The sequence below is a fragment of the Harpia harpyja genome, chromosome 8 (genome assembly GCF_026419915.1).
Source record: "Harpia harpyja isolate bHarHar1 chromosome 8, bHarHar1 primary haplotype, whole genome shotgun sequence".
NCBI lineage: Eukaryota > Metazoa > Chordata > Aves > Accipitriformes > Accipitridae > Harpia > Harpia harpyja.
Window position 1 is genome coordinate 13,515,854 of NC_068947.1, and position 24,038 is coordinate 13,539,891.

The 24,038-nt window shown below is 38.4% G+C and overlaps 1 protein-coding gene across 1 annotated transcript in view; it reads left to right on the top strand.

Moving 5' to 3' along the window:
- Positions 1–24,038, top strand: part of DSCAM (DS cell adhesion molecule) — a 474,394-nt gene that overhangs the window by 323,492 nt on the left and 126,864 nt on the right. The window contains exon 11 of the mRNA XM_052794447.1: positions 2,047–2,220. Coding sequence (XP_052650407.1) covers positions 2,047–2,220 — 174 coding nt within the window. The remainder of the gene's footprint in view (positions 1–2,046; positions 2,221–24,038) is intronic.

Below are 24,038 nucleotides of genomic sequence, written 5' to 3' on the forward strand. Positions count from 1 at the left end.
CAAGTGTCTGTTGTTTTAAGTCCTTCAGACTTACAGAGGCAATGGGCACACACTGAAACACAGGAGTGTTCTGTCTGAGTATAAGGAAGCACTTTTTTACTGTGAGGGTGACTGAGCACTGGCATGGGTTGCCCAGAGAGGCTGTGGAGTCTCATCCTTGGAGATATTCAAAAGCTGTCTGGACATGGTCCTGGGCAACCAACTTTAGGTGGCCCTGCTTGAGCAAAAGGGTTGGACCACGTGACCTCCTCAGGTCCCTTCCAACCTCAACCAGTCTGTGATTCTGTGATTCATGAGCATGTAGTCCTCTTGCAGATTCAACCATGCAGTTGTGTGTGATAAGCTGCTGTCACTGCTCAGGAAGGACTTTGGCTGTAATAGCAGTAACAGTGCGTGCGAAGAGTAAGAAGTCTTTACAAACTGTTATGCAAAATTTTGCCCAGTTGTAGCTATCCTGAGGAGTATTTGCCTTTTCTCTTCTGTGAACACCAAATTGTCCCCAGAATTTTTCATGTAAAGAAATATAAGAAGTGAGTGCTTGCATCTATCTACTTGGGCAATCAACTGCAGACTGGTAGAGTTAGTGAAGCATAGATGTGCCTTCCAACTAAATGACAGGGAAAATGGGTTATTAAAGACAAAAAATAGACAAAGGGGAAAGTGGGATATGCATGTGACTAAAATAGTTGAAAAAATCAACAATGGCAACTGATTTTTGCGCAAACATTATCCTTTTAACATCTCTAAGTTCACAGTATTGGCCACCAGACCTTCAGCATAACTCTAAGTCCCCGAAGCAAATTCTTCTACGACTAGAAGGATTTTTAGTATGCATGTCTGGTCTTTTTTAATATTCTAGATGTTGTATTCATAGATTGTTATAGCTTGCTATTTTATACTAAATCATTCCCCATAATATTTATTCATCGTATTTCCTTCTGGGCTGACTCAGCCAACTGCGTATAGTAATTAATGCTGACAGATATTAACTTCATGTACAGAAAGTGGTATAAGATAATTCCATTGAAGAAGACTACCTTATGATTTCCATGAAAAACCCCGTGTCCTGCTGCCAAAGTAGGTTGTAAAACCCTTTTTTACAAGAAGCATATCTTAATATACGCTTAGAGAGTCCCTAATGCTGGAGGAACTTGAACTTGTGGTGGCCTCTGGACAGTACAGCATGCTCACAGTATGGCAGTATCCTTTTCCCTATTCCCTAAAACACCCAGTATCTTACTTCCAAGGAAAAGTAGGTTCTTTCTTAAAACCAAAGTTGATACAGAAATCTTCATCTTCCTGTCTTTTTATGGACCTTCCATTTTTACGTTACCACCAAACATGGCACCTCATGCCTGATTAGTGGTCTGAGCTTTTTGTTTCTTTCTTTCTTTGTATTGATTTTTTTAACAGTCCAAATAAATATTGGCTACAAACATGGCAGAACAGAGATTTTATGTGTCATCAGTCAGTCAGCTGCAGGAGGAAACAAGCAACACAGTCACTGATGTGGTTTTCCACGTTACCCAGAGTTTCGTAGACAAGGTCCTAGAGGTCCCTTGAGTATGCCATGTTTACTACAACAGACATCCCTCTTAGTCATAAGAAATTAATCTGGTGTATGCATTTGGGATGCATACTTGTATGACTGTTCAGCTGTAATTGTCAATAATTTATCAACCTCTAAATGTACAACAAATGTGCCTTTTTACCCATGAGTGGTCTGAAAACCTTCATTTTCCCTCTCAGCCTTTCTGGTTCTTCCACTCCTGCTTTGTGTTCCCTTTTGCTTTTGTCCCTTTACCTTTAAATTATGGGCAAATTATTGTTACTATTACATTTCAAAAGTCTTTCTTCTTTCCATTTAATGAATTCAGTTTTGGCAAAAAACCATTCCGTTTGTTCTGATGATGTCAGAAGCCATTTGTATTTTAATTGAATTGAGCCTCTAAAACAGGAAGCTATAGTTTCTGCCTTATTTAAAAAAAAAAACAACGAGATGCTTTCCATCCTAACTAACCTATTTCCATGGGGGTCCTGCTTTAGGTGCCGGGGTTCCTCAGTTCCAGCCGATTGCATTGAACGGTCGTATCCAGCTTCTCACAAATGGCTCCTTGCTGATTAAACATGTGCTGGAAGAAGACAGTGGATACTACCTCTGCAAGGTCAGCAATGATGTGGGAGCAGACGTCAGCAAGTCCATGTACCTCACTGTTAAAAGTAAGAACTAAAACACTTCTTTGTGATCCAGATATTACCATTGAGTGAAAAAGGCTTGTTTACTGCATCCTTGGTTTGGAGGGAGGGGAGGTGGGGAGAGGTTGGTTTTGTCAGTTTTAGTTTAATGTTGGCATTCAGCTGCATGTGGTAGCACCTGAAAATTAGTATGGTTAATAAAAAACATCGTTTACTAGAGGGAGAAAAGGGTACTTAAAGATGAAAAGGATTAACATCTCATTTCAAAAATTTGTATCATGTCTATGAGCTACAGCTGAGTAATGAAGGGGAAGTAAGAAAACTTTGGTCAAGAGTAAAAAAACAATAACAAAGGAGAAATACCCACAGTAACTGTTACGAATCTCAGAAGTTGAAGAAAATATGGATTAAAAAGCCCCTTAATCAATTCTCAAGATACCATAGTGTCATGGTTTAACCCCAGCCGGTAACTAAACACCACACAGCCACTCACTCACTCTCCCCTACCCAGTGGAATGGGGGAGACAATCAGAAGGAAAAAGTTAAAACTCATGGGTTGAGATAAGAACAGTTTAATAGAATGGAAAGGAAGAAACTAATAATGATAATAATAACAATAATAAAATGACAATACTAATCAAAAGATTCCAATATACGAAAGAAGTGATGCACAATGAAATTGCTCACCACTTGCCAACTGATGTCTGGTTAGTTCCCGAGCAGCAATCCCCCCCAGGCCAACTCCCCCCATTTTATATACTGGGCATGACGTCACATAGTATGGAATACCCCGTTGGCCACTTTGGGTCAGCTGTCCTGGCTGTGTCCCCTCCCACCTTCTTGTGCCGCTCCAGCCTTCTTGCTGGCTGGGCATGAGAAGCTGAAAAATTCCTGACTTAGTCTAAACACTACTTAGCAACAACTGAAAACATCAGTGTGTTATCAACATTCTTCTCATACTGAACCCAAAACACAACATCATACCAGCTACTAGAAAGAAAATTAACTCTATCCCAGCTGAAACCAGGACACATAGATAGATACTATAGGTACAATTACAGTAGATACCACAAGATGCTATAACATACTATAAGATATTATAGATACAGTAGTCATTTTACAGTAATTTACAGCCACAGTAGTCATTTTGACTTAGCCACTGGCAGGTAACTTTCAGAAAAGGCATCTAATTCTGTTGAATCTGGAATGCATACACAACCTCTATCTATCTGTACTTTCTAGGAACAAGAGACAAAGGCAATCCAGTTTTTAGGTGCATGTTAGCTGTAACTCCTTCAAACATGAACATTGCTGAGAATATAGAAGAAATATTATGAAAAAAAGTTGTAGAGATATTATAATTTCTCACTGGAGAAAAAAGAGACTACTGACACTTCAGCATGCCAAATGTTCCTGGATAACCTATTAGACCAGTATTGAAGGAGGTCACCAAGCCATGCACTTTCAAGTTTGTAGGATTTTTGAAGATTGACTGAGTGCTTTGAAGTTCTGAGATGTCAATTATCTTGAAAAAGGTTTGCTCTTGAAAGTAAAAAGATTTTTTTTTTTTCTGAAAGGAAGGAAAATCCAACTTATTCTCCATTGGAGAGCTATACTTTAGACCATTAATGTTTAGGTTTAGGGGTGTTGTTTGTTGTAATGTCAGAGAATGAATAACTAAGTTCTTTGAAAGGAAGACTGTCAACTTTATTAGAATTGCAAGCCCCAGTACCTCAGATGTCCTTTCCACTCTGATTTACCATGGTGGCTGCTTCTTCTGAAAAATAACACAATATCCCAACCTCTCAAGCAAGTATATTAATTGCATACTTTTTCTGTGGATCAGTAGAAGTTCCAGCTTCTGTGGTTTCCATAACTGGCTGGTTTTGGGCCAATCTTCAACTGTAGTAGCAATGCACTGCTGTAATATGCTACAGAAAAACAGCTTTCCTCTAGTTGGCAGCTATGCGCACTGCCTGTCTGATCACTGCATGCAGTTTCATGTGTGATAAAAGAGCATCCCTTATCAAATAAGAGCAGGAGCTTCCCTGGAGAGTCAGTTGCTGTTTGAATCTAATGAAAACCCCTCCAGCTCTGAGATAGCAGGCAAGCACGTCTGTACACCCTCACACATCTGCACTAACACACGTGCTGCTCCAAGCACGGCTGTTAGAGCAAACGCGATTAGCGTCTTGGTGCGCGCGTAGAAGAGGCACAGCTTTAGCTTTAATCAAGCACCCATTAAGGACAAGCTGCTTTGGGGAAGTGTGCCATGTGGAGCTAGATCCCCTGTTCTGGTGGCATGGCTATGGCACATAATACTTGCAGCTGGTCGGGTGGAGTGACTCCAAAGTTAAGGCCTGGACTGGCCCTTATTCTCTCTGGTACTGTATCTAGTCATTCCTTGTTTTCTTTTTCTCTGTGGTTATTCTAGCTCCTTTTCCCTCTCCCCCACCAGCCTGTTTCTGGACCCTAGTCCTCAGGTATAGCCCTACTACTAGATAAAAACCTTGCTCTTCCTTCATGAAATTCACTGTGTTCTTAATTAGTTGATCTTGCTCCACAACGTCACCCTAATGCCTTCTTTCCTCAGAGGCAGGTGAGTCCTGGCCCAGACAGTTGTTTCTGGGTGACAAAGTTGGTAAGTTAAGAAACAGCCTTCCAAAATATAAAGATTAGCATCATTACATTTTGTTGTGGCTTCCTTTGACAAATGGTCTTCCCACCTTCCTTCAGTCTATATGTAGGTTGTCCTTGAGCAGTAGCTTAAATCACCTGATAAAAAAGTAGAGTGGCTTAGATGGATTTAGTCACTGATCATAAAACTAGACGGCCTCTCAGAAAGAAAGACATGGCAGCAGTCCCTTTACAGCCACCTCCTTCACTTCTTAGCTGTCCCCTGTACCACAGATACCTCATGCATGCAGATGCTAAACATTGATAGCATCACCACGAACTTGAAAAAAAACCGTTATGCACAGGTGATTCTTCTCCTCCATAATTGATAAAAGTTTCCACCTACTCTGTTAGTAACATTGCTGGATAAATTTTTGCCTTTCATAGATACTGTGACAAATCTCTTAAATGAGACTGGATGCTTTACCCTTCCAGAATTTCCAATGTCACCTGTATCTAAACAGAAAAGCAGTTGACCTTTGATGTCAAAAGAGGGTAGACAAATTTTTGTTTTGGTAGTTCAGGAGTGGACAGAATAAACATTGACCTAAAATACTTCCATGATTTCTACCTCTAAAACTAACAGACTTTTTCTTAGTGAAAAGCCAGCTGAAGCTATAAATCAACTTGGCTTGCTTAACAAGATTCTTAATGCTAAGAAGGAAATGATAGTAATTCCAGATACACATTTATTTAGTGCCTCAGTGTTTGTTGCATGACACCTTCATGTCAGAGAAGCTGGTCCAGCTTCTTGGTTGAAGGGAGATTTTATGAGGAGGGAGTGCCAAGAAAAAAGATGAGAGGAAAAAAGTGGCTTCAGGAATACTAACAGAAATGTGAAAAGAAATAGCTGCTAGAGTCGATGCTGAATCAGGAACCACAGGGCTAGAATGACAGCTGTGAAAGCAGAGAATCTTCACTTAGCAGCTATTATCCTTCTCCCTTTCTTTTCAAGAAATGGGCATAAAAATCATGATCAGTGATTTGTTCTCTTCTTCTGAACCAAGGATAAGTAGTTCTCAAATTCCTTATTCACTAAGACATACAATATTAGAAAATTATGAGAGAGATCTGGAATAAGGAATCTAGTGCTGTCTTGAGAAATGACTCCTAGTGCTTGGGATGAGAAGACTTCTAAAGAATTTCTATAAAGGATAATGAGCCTTTAACATGAAGGGAAGAACTAAAATTATTTAAAGGTTGCCTGGGAGTCACAAGGAAAGAGATGTCTGCTTAAAATGGACTGCCTGCCTGCCTTCATCTGAATAAATGTCACACTTCCTAATTCCACTTTAGGGGCTATATATAACATGATAGAATGGTATTGTGAAAAAATTCCCACCTGAAAAGCAAGCTTTCATTAAGGTATGTATGTTCCTATGTAAATAATCTGTTGGAGGCAGTTGTGTTAGCCCTGCCCCTTCTTAAATCTGTCACCTATTTTCATGTCAGTGTGGAGCCTGAGAATTTTTAATCTGATCACCAGAACATTTCCAAGAAATCCTGTCTGCCAAGAAAACAGAATTCACTTCATTCACTTTCCTCTCAAATATGCTTCTTAACTATTTGCATTATATGTGTTTAATATATAAACCTAAAGCCATCAGTCAGACCCACACCTCCTTCCAGCAGGAACATACTAATCCCAGCTAATACTTTTAATGTTAAGTTTCACCACTTAAACTTTTTTAAAAAAAAAACTTTAAAAATTGTTATCTATGACAAGAGCTGGTGGAATAACAGAAGAGGCTGTTGGGGAAAGGGAGCCTGGTCACAGTGTAAAAGTGAGTCTAGTGCCCTGTTGCTGCAGCTATCTTGGGTCTTGGCTGTGGTAATTCACCACCCTGTGCCTCTGCTGTCTCTGCCTCCCTTATAGTGCCTCTCATCCATGTTGACCATGACCTCTTCCAGGCAAGATTTGTTTCTCCCCAACCTCAGACAACTCATGCAACAAAGAGGCCCCAGTCACGTAACTAGCTACTACTGCAAAAGAAATCAAAGGTAATAGTAGTTATAAACACAAATAAACCCAAAGGATGCTTATGAAGGGAGATTCTGAATCTATTGAAGCTGTTCCCTCCACTGCTAGCTAACAGTTGTTCCACTGTATGGCTGAAGCACTGTAGCATTTGTTTATCAAAATGGGTAGGAGTCTATGCCTGGCTTCCTCCGTCAAACTTTATCTGGGCAGGATAAAGGCACACTTCCCATGTGGCCAGTCAAATGAGTTTGCTTTGCTGCAACACCTGCAGTAAAGCCAGCAAGCTGTGATGGAGAACTCACTGTGCTCTGCTCACCAGGGTGCCTCTAAATGCTCATTTTAGTCTTTAGGAAAATAATTCCTTGTTGAGAATATAGGAATGTCGAGATCCATCTGATTCCTACTTTTCCTTGTGTATGAAAAGAATAGCATTTATACATAGATGCTAGCCTTTTGTTTATGTCCAATTTCTCATTAAAAATGCATATATCCCACAATATGTCAGTAAGGGTGTCACTGCCTGTTCTGCATTTGCAAAGACAGATTATCCATGATATGTTGTAAAGGAAGATAAAAGTCACCATCTGTAACACCTTCAAAAAATGCTTGTAGGAAGAACAGCAATCATACTATGTCAAATTCACGCGAACCCAGTATTTTGATATTTCTTAATCGGTCTTTGCTCCATTTTTTTCACAGTCCCATGGTCAGTAAAAAGTGTTTTCTGTGGCAGAGCAAAACAAAGTCCCCTGGTCTGATTGTCTACTTTGTTTTACTGTTTTCTTCTCCTAACATTCTGCCATCTTCAAACAAAGGGCTTTTTCATTTATTTGCTTCTTCATACTTTGTGGTTATCTCGGGTAGGTTACAAAAATGGCCAAAATTGGTAAAAATCTCTAGCTGGATTACTTGCATATCTCCTCAGAATCAAAGAGTAAGGTAAAGGGAAAGAAAACCAAAAATAATTCCAGTGAACTGAAACTGCTCTTGTATCCCAGAGTGTCCTTTCTCATGAGCTGGTGAGCTGCCCTTGCCTACCTTCGCCCTTACCCTCATGACAGGCAACGCTCTCTTTCAGCACCTATTTCTTAGCCAATAAAGGCAAAAAACGTGTTAAATATGAGGATGTGAATGAACTGCAGTACAGCTCGGTTTAAATTCCAAGTCAGTGGTGATGGATTGTAACACTTTCTATCTGTCTTAATTACTTATTTATTTTCATTAAATGCACAGTCTAAAAGATGCTGTAAGAAAGGTACGGTAAATCTTGGAAACATGAAAATTCTCCCTAGACACAAGTACTTTCTCTTGTTAGTAAAACAGCCCATTTTTTTCTTAATGAGGTCCTCCCACTATGAGAAATGAACAGGGTCTGAATGCTGTTTTCTGCTTCTTCAGACCGTTGGCACAGCTTTGATTTAGGGACTTGCACTTTAATCACCCATCATGTGTCATTACCCCGACAGGCGGCAGCAGCCGCAAGATACAAGCTCCAATAAATTGCACTGAAAATCGCTGAAGCGATCCTTTGTTGATTTTCCTTTACAGCTATTCAATGGCAGATCAGCTGTCATAACAACACAGTGCCTGTGGCAACAGGGTGAAATTAAATGTGAAGTATGTTCAAGGTAGCTGGTAGAAAGCTGGAATATCCCTTTTCTTCTGTACATTCAAATGCTTTCTACTTCTCTCAGTAATGCCAGCCTGTGGCAATTGGCTAAAATGAATGCTTTCTCTTGTAAGATAATTGCCAGATGTACTGCAGTACAAATGTTCAAGAGCTTTTGTATGCAAATCTTTGCAATATTCTCATTTAAGGAAAAGAAGGGAGGTAAGGACTTCTCTCTTTTTAAAAAAAAATATTTTTCTAATTGGGTGCAAGGAGAAAAAGAATATAGCAGCCCTTTTTCTTTTCTTCAAGGCTGGTTGCACAGCAATGTTTCTAGCAGGAAGGTGAAACAGATTTCTCTCCAGCTAGCTAGCTAGAAAGTGCACATAGACTCTGCTATGTCTTTTCCATTTGTACCAACAGTATCATATTTATTGTTTTTTTCAGAATAGTTGTCTCTCTCCGCTTTATGTTGCCCAAATAGCAACATTCAAAAGGAAGCATGGGTGAGGTTTATTCCCAGAGGTTTTCTTTCTATTGAAATTTTCATAGTGGATACAGAATACCGAGGCTTTCCTGAAAAGTGACCAGTTTAACAAATCTGTGATGATTTCATCTTTTGAATACCTTCACATCTTCACTTTTCTTGGAAAGCCTCATAAGGGACAGGATTTACAAGGTACGTACTCTAGCTGCTGTTTTATTTTCTCCCTTTACTGAACACCTTAGTAATACTTAAACACAGCCAAACCACAGATATTTTAACAGTGTGTCTTCCTTTCTCAATCTTAATACCTCTTGTGTCCTGTTAAATTACTATTTTATTCAGAGAAGGGTTTACATGGCTCTCAGATTGCAATGTACTCTGTGTCCAGGTTTGGCCAGCTGTGGTTAGTAGACTCTGAAAAACAGAGATCATTTCAGATCAAGGATTACAGCTCCTGTCTCTGAATACTGCTGAAACAAGACTTGAAAATAAGGTCTGCTTTGCTTTCCTCCTTCAGTTGAGAAGGTGGTGGTGCAGTGATTGATGCAAGCTAGATAGATAACCCATTCATAATAACCTTCATCAAGAAAGTGAGCTCACAAATGTCAGTATATTGTATTTGGCACAATACTGCAAGCCCTGCTGTGCTAGAATATAATAAATGGTAATCCTGAAACGCTGTTATCTTGGAGGAAATATTCTGGAAATTATTCTTACTGATAATTTGGAAGGTCATTTTCTTGAAAGAGAACTTATAACTATTCAGATTTAGGCTTGCCTTCACATGAAATGTGAAGGAATACCCTTCTGGAACACAATATCTCTCAATGACCTTTTAAGAAAAGTATATGGCAGTACGCAAAGCACACTTGACAGCCAGGATTTCAGGATTACTCATCTTGGAGTTACTCATTACTCATCTACCAGCTTTAGCTTAGTAAATATTACTCCTCCTAGTTTGATAGGACAGGTGGAACATCCTCAAATCTCTGATGTTCGTTGTTACCTTTCTTTCCACCTCTGGCTGCAAAATGGTTTAGTGCCCTGCTCCTGCTCCTGCTCCTGGCTCTGCCACCGTGCCCCTCCTGAGCTCTACGCTACCTCTAAGCCTTGTTTGGGGGAGTGGGCAGAGACCACCCGAGGGTGCGAGTCACTGGCTCGACCTGCAGCAGCTCAGCCGGCTCCTTCGGGTGGAACAGTTTTGCAGGGCACACTCAGGGCATCGTATTCAGAAGCACAGCAGTGGAGCACTAAGTGGTTGGAGCTGGATGTGAGGGCATTTAGAGGTTGTGGTGACATCTATCATATGATACCATATCAACTGGAAGATCGGGAGAGAAATGAGTAGACACGGTAATTAAATTTGAACATTTACCTCAGAAATTCTCATTAGAACACACCACTCAAACTAAAACATTCTTTAATTCTTTTTTTCTGATGTTTTCTTAAAAAAGTGGTTCTAAATCTCAGTGTCAGCTACACAAAAGTGTGTCTTCATACAAATAGTGTTAGAACAGTGTGCTGATAGGTTATTTCTTTTTTTTCCTTTAATCCATGTGGTAGACGACTAATGACTAAACACTAACCATGCCCATAATTCAGTAGTGATCTTTACTGGTTTATCTAGAGTCAAACTGATTTAAAATGCAGTATGTATATAGGTACACAGTCTCATTTTGCTTGAATATTTACCTTAAGGGGCATTTAATGCTTATGGTGTATATAATTCCCTGGATTTTCCTGCTTCTGATTTATTAAGCCAGATAATTTTCCTGAGTATCATTTTAAAATATAGATGCTGCTGTGAATATATTAGTTTCATTTGTGGGGTGGGGGCTGTATGCAGTGTGTTTGCTGGGTTTAACGTTGGCTTCTAATAGAGGAAGTGCATGCATGATCTGTTGTTGCTAATTTTTATATTTGCAATGTCATCAAGAGTTGGGCCTACATCTCGCTAACAAAGAATAAACAAACTTGAATCAAGAGAGCATTGTAAAGCAATAGTGGGATGTAAATTAATTTGGTGTGTGTGTGTAGTGTACATGACCATTTCCACTTCAGAAAAGCTAGCTGTTATAGTACCGTGGTTTCGCCTTTCCTTTTTCCTTTCCTTTCATCTCTTTTCTCTGTGTCCAGTCGTGCCAGCTTTAAGGTACATCTCATTTACAAAGTAACCATGTTGCAGCAGGACAAAGCCTCAGGCTCAAAGAGGATGGTATTCTCATGTCTCACATCATTTTCCCTTCACACCCACTGGTGCTTCTTCCTCTTCCTCGCTGTCACCATTCTGCAAACCTCACATCTCTGCCATCACTTCCTCCTTTTTTTCCATCCTTTTCCATCCCACATTAATTCTTCTATCTATGCATTTCAGAGCTCCCTATTATTATTCTCATGTGAGTTTAGGATTTGCAGAATGCTATCTGAACAGCAATAATAGTGGACAAAGTCTTAAATTACAGTATTTCTTCTTACATATCAGGGTTTTTTCTGCACTTTGAATGATGTAATCACAATCTTTTTCAGCACAAGACCTACGTATCAAAAAGTTATTCACTGTTTTTTATTATTGAATGCTGTCATAAGACCTGCATGATGATTCTTTATAATTTTTCATTTTATTTATTTATTTATTATGGCTGGTTGTTTATCCCTATCTTTAATTTGATGTAAAAACCTAAATTTTGCATAAGAAAGGAAAGAAAGAGACAATAAAAAATATATTTCACAATAAAAAATATATTTCACTATCTTAAAAAATATGTAGGATATAAACTACATTTGACTATCAAGTGACACAGACGCCAAATCAGTTACATACATTTTTCTGTATGACTCTCCTGTAGTAAAAGAAAAATGTAAAAATATATGCAAATATTTTATGCTTTAGATAAGAGTTTATTTCTTTTTATATATAATATCAAATGTCACTAATAGCCAAAGACAATCTTTTACAACTGCTTCCATCAGTGCCATTTTAAACTTTTTTTAAAGCAAGCAATTTTGCCTTCAAATATAAAGTGTCATTTTTTGTATTACTTTCTTTTTCTCTTCAAAACAGTTTTTCAAGAATTGCTTGGTAGCTTTGTTCATATCCCTCTGTGAAAATCCTATGATGGTACTCAGTATATATACTGCGTATAGATTCTGTGATAATCAACATAAAGACAAAAATTAAATTTACATCTGGGAGGCATAGAAAAGGAACAGAAAATGCAAGAGCTGTCTACAAACTGAAGACGCTGTATACAGAAGAATTTAAGGCATTACTTCCTACACCCCCTCCTTCCTGCTGTGCTTGTCAGGTATAATTGGAAGAAAGGATTTGAAAATACAGATTTACTTTCAGCAGTATAGATGTATTTGCTTTGTGGGAAACAGGTTTCCTTCACCCTAACCATTAAGATTCAACCTCTGCATCAGCGTGTGAGCTCCCATCCACGTTGTTCATTCAGATACTTGTTTGGTGTGTGATGCTTGAACGTATCTAAATCTGTCGCTTTTATATTTCTTGGGAAAAAAAGGAAGTGTCCACTTATGGCCACAACAATTGATTTCTGAGTTTCTTCACCATATATATAACTAGAGAAGCATGGCTCCACTTTTAGATAAATCTTATTAGGATCCTGCAGGGTTAAGGAATGAATCGATTTGGTCTGTCAAACCAGGAGATAATGAAAGAATGAGCTCTTACTGTTGGCCTAATTACTTATGATTAATCTAACCCAATGCATTTTTTTTTAACTGTCTCCATCAGGCCACAGAATAATTAGTCTTACATTCACTTTCTGTTTTCTTTTCCATACTCAGTTAGAATATTTGATTATGTAGGAATTGTGTTGTCTGGACAGTATGTACAACTTTATGACATTAACTTTACTTTCTCTATCATCGTTTATGCAGTGCTTACCTTCCACCCGCCAAATTCTTGGTAGCCTCTGGGAAAGCAGTGTCGTGTAACTATGAATGTTGGTGAACACATGACCAAATTCAGAAAAGAGAAATGATTCTTCAGGGAGGGAAAAAATGCTATAGTTCCAACTACAGTTCTTGACTTGTGAAACAGTATTTTCCATTAAAATTGTTATTTTATTTAGAAATGTGCAAACCCTCCTGCTGACTTTGCAAAAGTGTAAGCAACAGTATCCATTAAGAATTTAGATGTTTATGAAAGTTGCCCACTGTATGCATTTATCAAAACATTAGAACAGAGCCGTCTGTGCAGGTACAAGTATGTGATTGCTATTGTGAAATTGTTTTAGCTGTGGTAGCTGTGAGTCTGCACCCTGGCATATTCCCCTGTGCAAGCTGCTGTGTTCTCAGGTGACCAAGGAAGCAGCCCAGTGTGGGCAGGTATTGGCAAGGATGTTGTTTAAACTCCCTGCTTTTAGGATTGAAACTTCTTCTGCTGAAAGTTTCTGTACTTCATTTTGCAAAATATCATGTGATGCCATTATGCTGTAAAAGTCCAGCAGGATCTCTTTCTCTCTTTGATCTATGTAAGTTAATGACCTCAATTACCAATATCTCTGTGTGCCCATGTGCATGAACATGTGGGCACTCACATAAACGTGTTGTTTGATGCTCACGTAAAATAAAGAATGCAAAAAGGAACAAAACCCATCCAGATGTGGTCAGATGGTATAAGGTTTTCCTGAATGTACTTCTTATGCTCTTTACTTAGCCATAATGCAGCTTTCAGAGAGACACATGAAATGATTGATCTTTGGCTGATCCGATGAAGGTGACTGATTTCAAATCTTTGCAGCAAAAAACAATGACACATCTAGTTTTGTAGCAGAAAAAAACCTGAGAGCTATGATGGGAATCCTGCCTTCATTAAACACTAAAATTCTTCTTGAAAACACATTAAATTTTTCTTGTCTGTGACATTCCTGTTAATGTTTTTGCATTAAATATAATTCCTAAAGATACATTCTCCAAAAAATACATCCTAAGTGTTATGTTCCTAAAACCATTTCTTCATTCTTAAAGCAGAACCCTGATTTATAAAAATAGTATGTATACAATTGTCTTTCATGTAATCAGTGACATGCTGAACAATGCTTGGCAAAGCAGACAGCTATTTAGGAGTTTAAACACATGTTGCTAGGGGTTGGTTTGGGTTTGGGGTTATGTTGTTGTTGTTTTAAAATTTGCTCAAACTTTTAAGAAAAAGTCTGTGCATATATATTGTATGCCATGCTCTGTAAGTATATGTAATCAAGCGCCAGCAAATGTTGTAAGTCTTCGGAAACGAATAGTAAAGCAACAATTTATGTCAGCTGTCTGGCTTTCAGTCAGTACTGCAAGTCCTCTCAGTTCCATTTCCACATTCTGAACTTTTCTTGTATCAGTTAAACTCCTAAATAATATCAGCAGTGATCTAATAAGAACATTTTTCTACTAATTGACGTGTCATATTGAGAGATAAGTACCTGAGAAACAATCCTGTTCTCTTACTTCCATCTCTTTCCTCACAAAGGACAAAGGTTTTCAAAGGATCAGATGTCTTTTCTGAAAGTTAGATGATATAGGCTTGTGACCACAAAATGAGAGAGAAATAGACAGAAAAAAAGTATACTTCAACAGAGCTATTGCATAAGTACATTTTGTTGCAAATCTTTAGAGCAGTAGAAAAAGCATCTGTTAGAGGGTTATTTTTTCCTGACTTTTAATTACTAGTCATTGATTTTGGTAATTGCACACATGTACATGCACAATAGTGCAGCAGGATTTCACTTCTGTGGTCTTATCTCAAAACTGGCTTTTAAAATGAGTGCCTATTACTGTAAGTGCTCCATAAGAAAGCAGTGCTCCGCTATTTTTGTCTTACTTTGCAATGCAGCATAACTGTTGCATTTACAACTGGTACAAGTTGGCTCTTTGCCATGCACTTAGAGCCATAAACCCCTACTTTCAGCAAGGAAAATCTCCTGCTATCAGATTTTTAAGTGGTGACTTGCCAAGCTGAAATAAGGAAGAACAGACTTTTCATAAGTGGTCACATATTGTTGTTGAAAATCCAATTACCATTTGCTAAATGCCCATCTCTAAGATTTAAATAAGTTAAATGAAGTGCCTAGCTTTTAAGGAAAATAAGCATGCACCTAAATGGTGAGGAAGATGATCACAAGAGTGCATAGCAATCTTGGGTGCCCTCAGGAATTTTGCTGACTCCATGTAGCATCTGTTTGTTCCAAGACGTATTTCAGGGAACTCATCAGTGGAGGGGCAGATGTGAACCAGGACTTCTGAGTTTTGATTGTTTATAATGACCCTTGCCTTTCTGGATCTACTTTGTTTCAGCATTCCCAGCAGAATAACTCATTGCACAGAGGTGCTAACACTCTCCCTTTTTGGTCTTAAGCCTTTCAGTGTGAAACTGGTAGACCTCCCAAAACACTGAAAGAGGTATTCAAAAACTGAGAAAGGAGAGAACGACCTGGCCAGAAAGACTAAGGCTGGCACTACCCACTCTTTAGCTTGGCTAGAATGACTAGGGCTTCTTCCTTGGCTGTGACCTGCTTTTAACCATTGCAATCTAGTTAGTTCACCTGTTAAGGCACAGCAGCAGAATAAATCAGATTCCCTTCTGGAAGAGGGGGCTCAAATGTGCAACCCAGTGAACATGGGTGAGCCAGTGGCTTGGCATCTGCTGAGCTGTGGTAGGTGTCCATGTCTCTGCCTAGCACAGGGGATATGCAAAGTAATTACTTGACAATTAAAGAGGTTGAATTTCCTCCCATTTGCTCTGGGCTAGGCATGTGGACCTGGGCAGTTACCATGGCTTTGCTGATACACAGTAAGTTCTTTGGATGCTACAATTAAACTGTGTATTTATGTGCTTATATGCATCTACTAATATATATACATGCTGTCGTCTGCAATTCCCAGTAAGTTCCTTAGATCTTGTCCCTATTCAAGGCTATTTCTGCTTTTGCTGATTAGTCTAGCATATTCTAATAGTAACATTACTTAGCTGTATTACTATAAATATCTCACCTGGACACTTTTTCTGGAGCAAGAGTTAACTTTTTACAGCTTAGTTAAAATTACTTTTAAAAGCAGAGGACACATGAACGGACAGATGAAACCCAAAACATAAACCTGAAACAAATTTCATTTCAGCTCCCGCATCTGAATGAGCAAGCTGTATGTGTGAAATATAGGAGCTTGAAAGCACCAGGGATTTAACTTGGGGCCATTCAGGGATACTTTTGCCTGGAACACACAGGAGTTAGAGTACTTTTAGGGGATATGTCATGTACTTCCAGCTTGCTTGTACCAAGACAGGTTGACTTACCGGTGAATTAGCCTGTTTCTCATGCAGTGTGATGTAAGCTAACTCAGGCAACATTACATACATGCTGAAATGCAAGTGACCTCAAGGAGTTATACTCTTACACCAGAGTAACTTACTTGCATGCTTTCATGCCCAGAAAATGGAAAAGGGAGAGTCATATTATATGAAGTGTTATAAACGATCTAACTGGTTCAAGTCAGGGGGTATCTGTGCTCTTTTTTGTCTCTCCCCATAAAGCTAGTGGGGGGTGTCCCCAGGTACCATTGGATACCTAAGCAGGCGTAATTGTCATTGTTGAGATAATGATCTGGAGGGGGTTGCTTCTTTAATTCTTGTACTCCAAAGAAGTTTAAGATATGGACTCTGTATCCATTTAATTTGCATCATTTTATGTTTCAGCAAGATAGTGAGAGTGAGGACTTTTCAGAGCCTTTGTGCAAGTCATGTAATGGTTTTTAAGTCTGGCAAGCTCTGTGTGTACCATGTGATGTTTTCCCAGCAAAAAAAAAATGCCTGTTTGCTTTAAATCTGATTTATTCATACAACTCCTTTAAAGGTCTTTTACCCTTCCTTCCCTTCCCACTGGAAACCCACTTTTATGTCCCTGTGGAGGCCAGGGGAGAAAAAAAATCCACATTTCTAAATGCACAGAGGACTTTATATGGAAAAGGCCAACATGATTACTCAAAGTATGAGGATGAACACATTTTTAAATGTGGGTGTCTCTTGTAGTCATATATATGCATGCATTCTCCCTGTGCAAATATATATATGCATGCACATACACGAATATGAGTAATGAATACACAAGTAACTTCATAGCGCCCCTTGACATATTGTTTCCACTGAGTATTTTCAGGAAAAATATGTTTTCCAGCTAAATTTTGTGCAGTATTAAATGCTAAGCCAATCTGCATAGCGTTTAAAAGGTATAAATCTTATCTGCTGGGAATAATCTTTTATCAGCATGTTTGCCTCACACTGTTGAGTCAAGCCAGGGTTCTAAATTTACAGTAAACTCTGGCATCCTTGTTTTGACTATGTGAAAATTTTTCATTTGTTTATGCTTTTCCAGAATTAAGTCTGTGATCTACTTGCAATAGAAATATTTAATATATATTCCTTGATTGCTTCTACAGTTCCACTAGTTTTGTATGGGTATACAGATTTTATTTCTCCTTTTGGAAGCATTTTCTTTTAATGTGTTGTTATAAAGGATGTTACAATCAATAGTTATAAAAAATACTGCAATTAAAAAGTTAAATGAATAATACCTGAATTGTAGATTTTGACTCATAAAAGATTTCTGTTGACCAAGACTGAAAACTTTCCAATTCTTATGATTTGCATGGAGGAAAAACCACACTTGATTCTGAATCAGGAGCTTTGTTTAGGAGGAACAGTCAAACTTTGCTTATTTTTAATATCACAACAACATTTTTGAAAGACAACAGCACAGGTATGGAACATACATGTACAGATACAGATATAACATCTTTATGAGGTAAAGAAAGTGACTTCTGAATGTTAACTCCTTTATTATGTCTCTCACATCAACTGATGCTAATAGTGCTCCAATATACTGTTCCAGAAATCCTGATTTTGCATTTCTTGACTTTTTAAATATTTTGTAGTTCACATCATGAAAATAAATGTTATTATTTTATTCACTTTAACTTAAAAAAGTATAGCGCACACTGAAGTAGATACACTGATGATTATTCTGAAGTTACAGAGTAAGAAGGGCTACTACATACATACATATTTAGTGTTTCAAGCCTCAGAGCAAAGTTAGTGATGCATATAAATCATTATTTATGCAATATACTTACATAATCCATATGCTCACTCTATAGAAACAATATGTAGGAAGCAACAGAAAAGTCAAAGAGATTGACCTTGTACAGTTATGAAGCAGTTGGACAGGATGGGTACGCTTGGGTGTCCCAAACTGCTCTCCTCCAGTGCCACAGGAAGAGAGAAGGAACCAACAGAAGTCAGTGGTATCTCTCAAAAAAAAACAGTTTGTTGATTCTGTTTTGCAGGAACATATCCCACTGCCCCTATTCTGGAAAAGCCTGACTAGTGTTTTGTGCATCTTTGAACCCTGTTCAAAATTTGTGCTTTGGGGATTGCCGGGAGGAGTAGGTCTGCTCACGGTTCCCCAGCTCCCTCTTATCCTGTTTTAATCTATCTGGAGGATTCAGCATGATCCAGCCTTCACCGGTTGTAGCTTCTGTGAGCAGTCTATTTTCAAGCATCTTCACAGGGATCCAGTCTCATTCTAATCTGTTTAGACACATCGTAGGCAGTTTTCTGAGGACTATATCTGTGGCAGGTTGGAAATTTTGTTCACTACCAGCTATTTTTGTGTGGCTGTTTTGGTCTGCAAATAGCTTCATGAAAATATTTTGTATGCCCAAACATAGCCTTCTGAAAAATCCAAATAAACCAAAAAGTCTCTGTGGGATTTTGCTAGCATTAAGGGAAAACAGTGGATTATCAGACCTAAAAAAAAAAATGTTGGGAGTCTATATATATATATCTTTTCTTAAGAAGGTATAAGCAGTGAAAAGCAGAATTGAGTTTGTAGTGAAAGCACAACAGACATTATGCTAAAAGCTTGGTACGACTAACATCAAGACATCAAACCTTCAAATATATTTGCAAAAATATGATGGCAAAAACAGATTATATTTTACCTGGTCAAGAAGATGCCCGTTATAACAGTGAGAAATAGAAACTATTAAGCTTATATAAGAAAGCTTCATGTGTCTGAACTGCCTTTAAAACAGTTTGCTCTCTATGTGGCATGCAGACAAGGATGTAAGAAGTGTGTTTTTCTGTCCTACAGCTTACAGGAGAACAAGGAGATGTCATTAACTGCAGTGGGTTTGCTATCTACACGTCTTCAGCTTCATTATGTTAACTGTGCAGGCTGATGAACTGTAATTGTTTCCTGGCTACCATTGGTAGGAGATAGGGTGACAAAGGGTGTTGGAGCACTGCTAGGTTCCTGTTTCTCTCATTGATCTCTATGAGAACAATCATTATGATAATGATTCTAATCCAAGCTTCTGTAATATAACTGAGAAATAAATGCTTCTTGGTTAATATGCCTCAATTAATGGGTCACCCAGTGTAGCTGCAGCAGGTTGCAAGTAAGTAGCTTTCAGGATCTGAGCCCAAATGATTATAGGTTTTCTTTCCTTTTTTAGATGAAATGGATTCATAAGCCTTACTCAAATGAATCGCTCTTGTAGTCATTAATTATAGTATACACATGTTAATGACATCATTATCAGGAGATAACATAATGTTCCATGGACCACGTGTTACAGTTGTTTCCTGTGCAAACAATTGTGCTTGATAACACAGTCTGTCACAAAATGTCAAAAGAAACCACATGGTGTCTTGAAATGATTGTGAAATTATCATGTGTCACAGCTATGTATGTCATAAACAATACCATCATGACTGAATTTTTCATTAGCTTCTTGGGTGAGGGATACTGAAGAGAACAAACAATTAAGATCTTGAACATCTCAAGTGCAGCACATAATGCAGCACTGAATTGTTTAAAGCATACCGTGTGACTGAATTAAAATGCATTAGTGATGAATTGAGGATATGCATAGTAATAGGCAATATTAAGGACCTTTGGTGATTTTTTCTTAGTTTTATTAAACATAAGCAGAAAGGAATTAATTTTTTAATATTCTATGGCTTAGTTCTCTTCTAGCACCTCCCTTTCATCTTGTATGAGGACTGGATAGTAAGACTGTAGGAGAGTTGCCAGTGCAACTCTTACTTAAGCAAATGAAATCCTAGCCAAGCGAAAGTCAGTGACAAAGCTCCTCTGGACTTCTACAGGACCAGAACCAGGTGGTGTATTGAGCTCTAGAAGTGTGAGTAATCTCACTTACACCCCTACCACGATACAGCAACAGTTTCAAGCCCATGGTCCGCCCGTGGGTTTTGGTGTGGGCAGTCACAGGAACAGAGCTCCTCCCGTTAACCGTGGCAGCAGGTCCAGCGGGTTTCCCACAGCACTTAACTACTAAACCCTTCCTGGCTTTGCCTCTGTGCAGCCCAGTTCAGTAAGAAAGACTGAACTCCTTCTTTTTGTTATCTATGGATTTTGGCAGTGTTACCAGCTTTTAAAGTTTTCCTTCTGAACTATGAAAGTGACAATTTATTGAGCTATCTATTTTTGGTTTTCCTGTTTTTCTTTTACTGAACTGAGAAACGTGATTATTCTCCTTCTGGAAGTAAGCTGTGCAAAATTGCCAAGAGGCATGGGTTCGCCAGGCACAGAAAGGTTGAATGGTTTTCCCCGGGGGCTGCAAAGGCTGCTTGTTACGGGACTGCCAGGAGATTTCTTCCTCTAATGCTGCCTCCTCGGTAGGGTTATGTGGAACCTGCTGACAAACAGCTCCCTAGAAGAGCTGTCAATATCATCATCTTCCAGACCTGTGCTTTTTTTAATCCACAAGACTGTGTGTTTAGATGCTCTGATGATAACAATAATACTGCTTTAGTCACGCAGTAATTAGCCGTCAGTAACAATGTAGACGAAGGGTGCTACCCAAACTTTGCTCCTCCATCCTCTTTCCCTAACCATTGAATTTCAAAAAGTGTGTGCTCCTGATGCTGATGCTACTTTTTATGAAAAATACATGTGAGCCAACCAGCCTCCCTGAAGCAAGTTGAAGATAGCTGACATGCAAATATTTTAGAAAATTTAAAGTTGAAAGACCAGTCTCTAAAGCAACATCTTAGTTTACATTTTTGTACTCTGTGGTTCCAGGTGATCTCAAAAGAGAAAACCATCTCAGAGGCTGCTCTTGAATTATATCTCTCCTTACCAGTAATAATGAGATGGGAATTCTTGATAGATGACCTGTTTTTACACTTCCTGAGAGGTTTCAATAAGATTAAGATAATGATTCAGATTCCTTTCTGTTTCCACCTGAATTGGAGTACCAAATCTTCCAATGTTCCCTGCAAAACTGATTATTCAGGTTTACAGTCTTGCAGTTACCAACTAGCTCAGCCCTTATACATGCAATAAATTACCAGTGACCCTTTTTTCACCCCCTTGCCTCAAAGTCCCATTCTCTGCAAAGGATATCATCTAATTAAAAAACACAACAGGGGCCTGCTCATACAGGAGGGTAGACTTAGGTGGGGGGGAAACTGTGTGACATTACAGGGATTTATTCTGGCAAAGTCTGAGGCAAGGAACGTGAGCTCTGGAGAGAGGTGTAAGAGACTAGTGAGATTTATGAGAGACTGGCAGAGCTGACAATAGAAACTGGAAGAGTTACTGGAGCTGCCAGCAACTTTGCAAGCTTTTGGAAAGAAAAATCAAAGGATTATTATTTGTTAGCAGCAGTATTAAAAATGTGTTTAACTGACACAGGGCTGAGAAGGCTTTTCCTTTCTTCGGTGCTGCAGATATGATTGCATTTATATCTTTTTCTCACAGTTCACTAGAGTTCAGCTTCTTAATGAGCTGTTCGTTGTAAGACTAGTTCTGGGCACTTTGTCTCTTGGTTGATGCTGCTCATACATAACAACCGAGTCAAGTACACAGCATAAATACAGGAACATTTCAGGAACCACACAACTTTAAGAAGTTTCCAAGTTATCCTTGGAAAACCTTTGTGAAATATGAGTTTGGATCTGTTCTTTTCTACCTGTGTAACTACCTCAAAAGACAGCAAACACATGCCACACATTATCTATAGAAATAATTCATCGTCTAGATATTCAGGGCATATTTTTAGGAAGACTTCAATTGCATTCAGGGATGTCCAGCAATTTTGCAAAGCAACTTGAACACCTGGACATAAAGGAAAGAACATAACATCTGTCAAAGAAGGTCAGAAGTAACCTTCTAGGAAACCTTAATTTTGCCACAGAAAATAGAGTAAAATGAAAGTATCCTATGTGGCATTCAGCAAGCCTAGCCAAAAGACCAGTCTTCTTTCTTGCTTCATTTCATTTCCTATTTTCTAACCAACTGCACGATCAAAATTAAGGTAGAAATAGGACAAGTAGCATCATTCGCTAACTGCATAACCCTGAGCACTTTGTACCCCCTGTACTAAAGGAGACCTTACCTTGTTGGAAAACAATGTTTGTGTAATTAAGGGTTATCATCAAACATGATCACAACAAAACAGGAGACTGTTGGAAGTTTCAGTTATTTTGTTTATTGAAATTTGGGGTGCTTGAATTTACCATTTAAAATAAGTTTCTTTCTTAATCCATATAAGATTAATCCAGAGAGGATATCTTGTGGTTCTGTATATACTTTAATTCTTACATATTTTTAAGGTCTGCCACCAGTAGAGTCTGAATATTTAAGTCTTCAAAATAGATTTCTGTCATTCAAGTTGCAGGTTTCAATACTAATGGAAGATGGAACACACTCTTTGAGCCGATTGCTGGATCTGGAGAAATGGACAAAGCAGCCTGGTTGAATAGTCCCCCATTTTCTTTCCTAGGAATTGAGGAAAAAAACTGTTGTCCACAAGACGTCCTGAAGGTGTCCAATGTCATCAATGACCCACTTAACTTACTAGAGGGAAAGAAAAAATAAATTGGGATGGAGAAGCAATCTGCTTTTATCACCCTTTTCCTTGCATAAGTAAAGATAAAGCGGTGTACTGGTGGTTTTGTCCAGTTTAGAGTTGTAGTTGCAGCTGCTTTGACAGTGGCAGCACCTACCTTTTTAGAACATTCATATTCAGTTATTAGTTTGGCATCATGCTGATATTGTTATTACTTTCATTTATCTTACTAGTAGGGAAAGTGAAAAAGTCATGTTATTTTTCAGCGTCTTTCAACTGTGAATTCTCAGTGAAATACTATGGGACAAAGGTGTAGTACTTTACCAACAAGGGATTTTTCATGCCAAATTTCAAAGAACAGCCAGATTTTCCATCAGTTAACACAGAGCAGAAGTGCAAGAGTTTCTCAAGATAAAATCTCAGGATGTTTTTTACAGGATCTTAGGTAATATGATAAATCTTTCATTAAAAGCAGCTACCAAAAAAAGCTGAGTTCAAGTAGTTATTTGCAGAGAAGTAGCATGGGTATACAACACTAGATTGTGTCCTGCCCATCAATCTTGCAGTGTTTTTAGCAAGAAAACTAGAAGCATTCATCCATGGGGAAATTCATTAAACAAGAAGCTGACTAGAAATCAGTGATAACTTGACTTCATGGTAAATAAGAGATTTTTAAACCTCTGATTCAATAATACAGTGAACTTGTGTATTGTATTTTACTTGGCAAAACTATTCTTTCAGTTCCTCATAGAATTAAAGAGTCAGGAATCTATTCCCAGGTGACCACCAGGACATCCATGTCCCTTAGAGTGATTTTAGCTTCATGAATTTGAGCATTTGTACTAGTATTGTTTGGCTGAAAAAAAGATTCAGTTTTGAGAATTTTCATACATTTTCATAATTTTTTTCCTTTTCTGTCAGAATTTGCATTTTGAAGATTCTTGTAAGCATGTTGGTCTGATTTTTGGACAAGTTCAGAACTGTAATATACATTTTTTTCCTCTCCTGCTTTCAGTGTTTTATATCACCTTTAACTAGGAGATCTCATTTGGTGAAAGCTCCTGGAGAGGGTGAAGCAGCAGTACCGAGTTTTAAAACAAACTGTACCATTTCTGTGCTTATATCATAGTCTTTATAAGATAAGTAGCTCTAACTATTGCTTAATAGAGGGTTTCTACAATTTAAAAAAAAAAAAAAAAGAT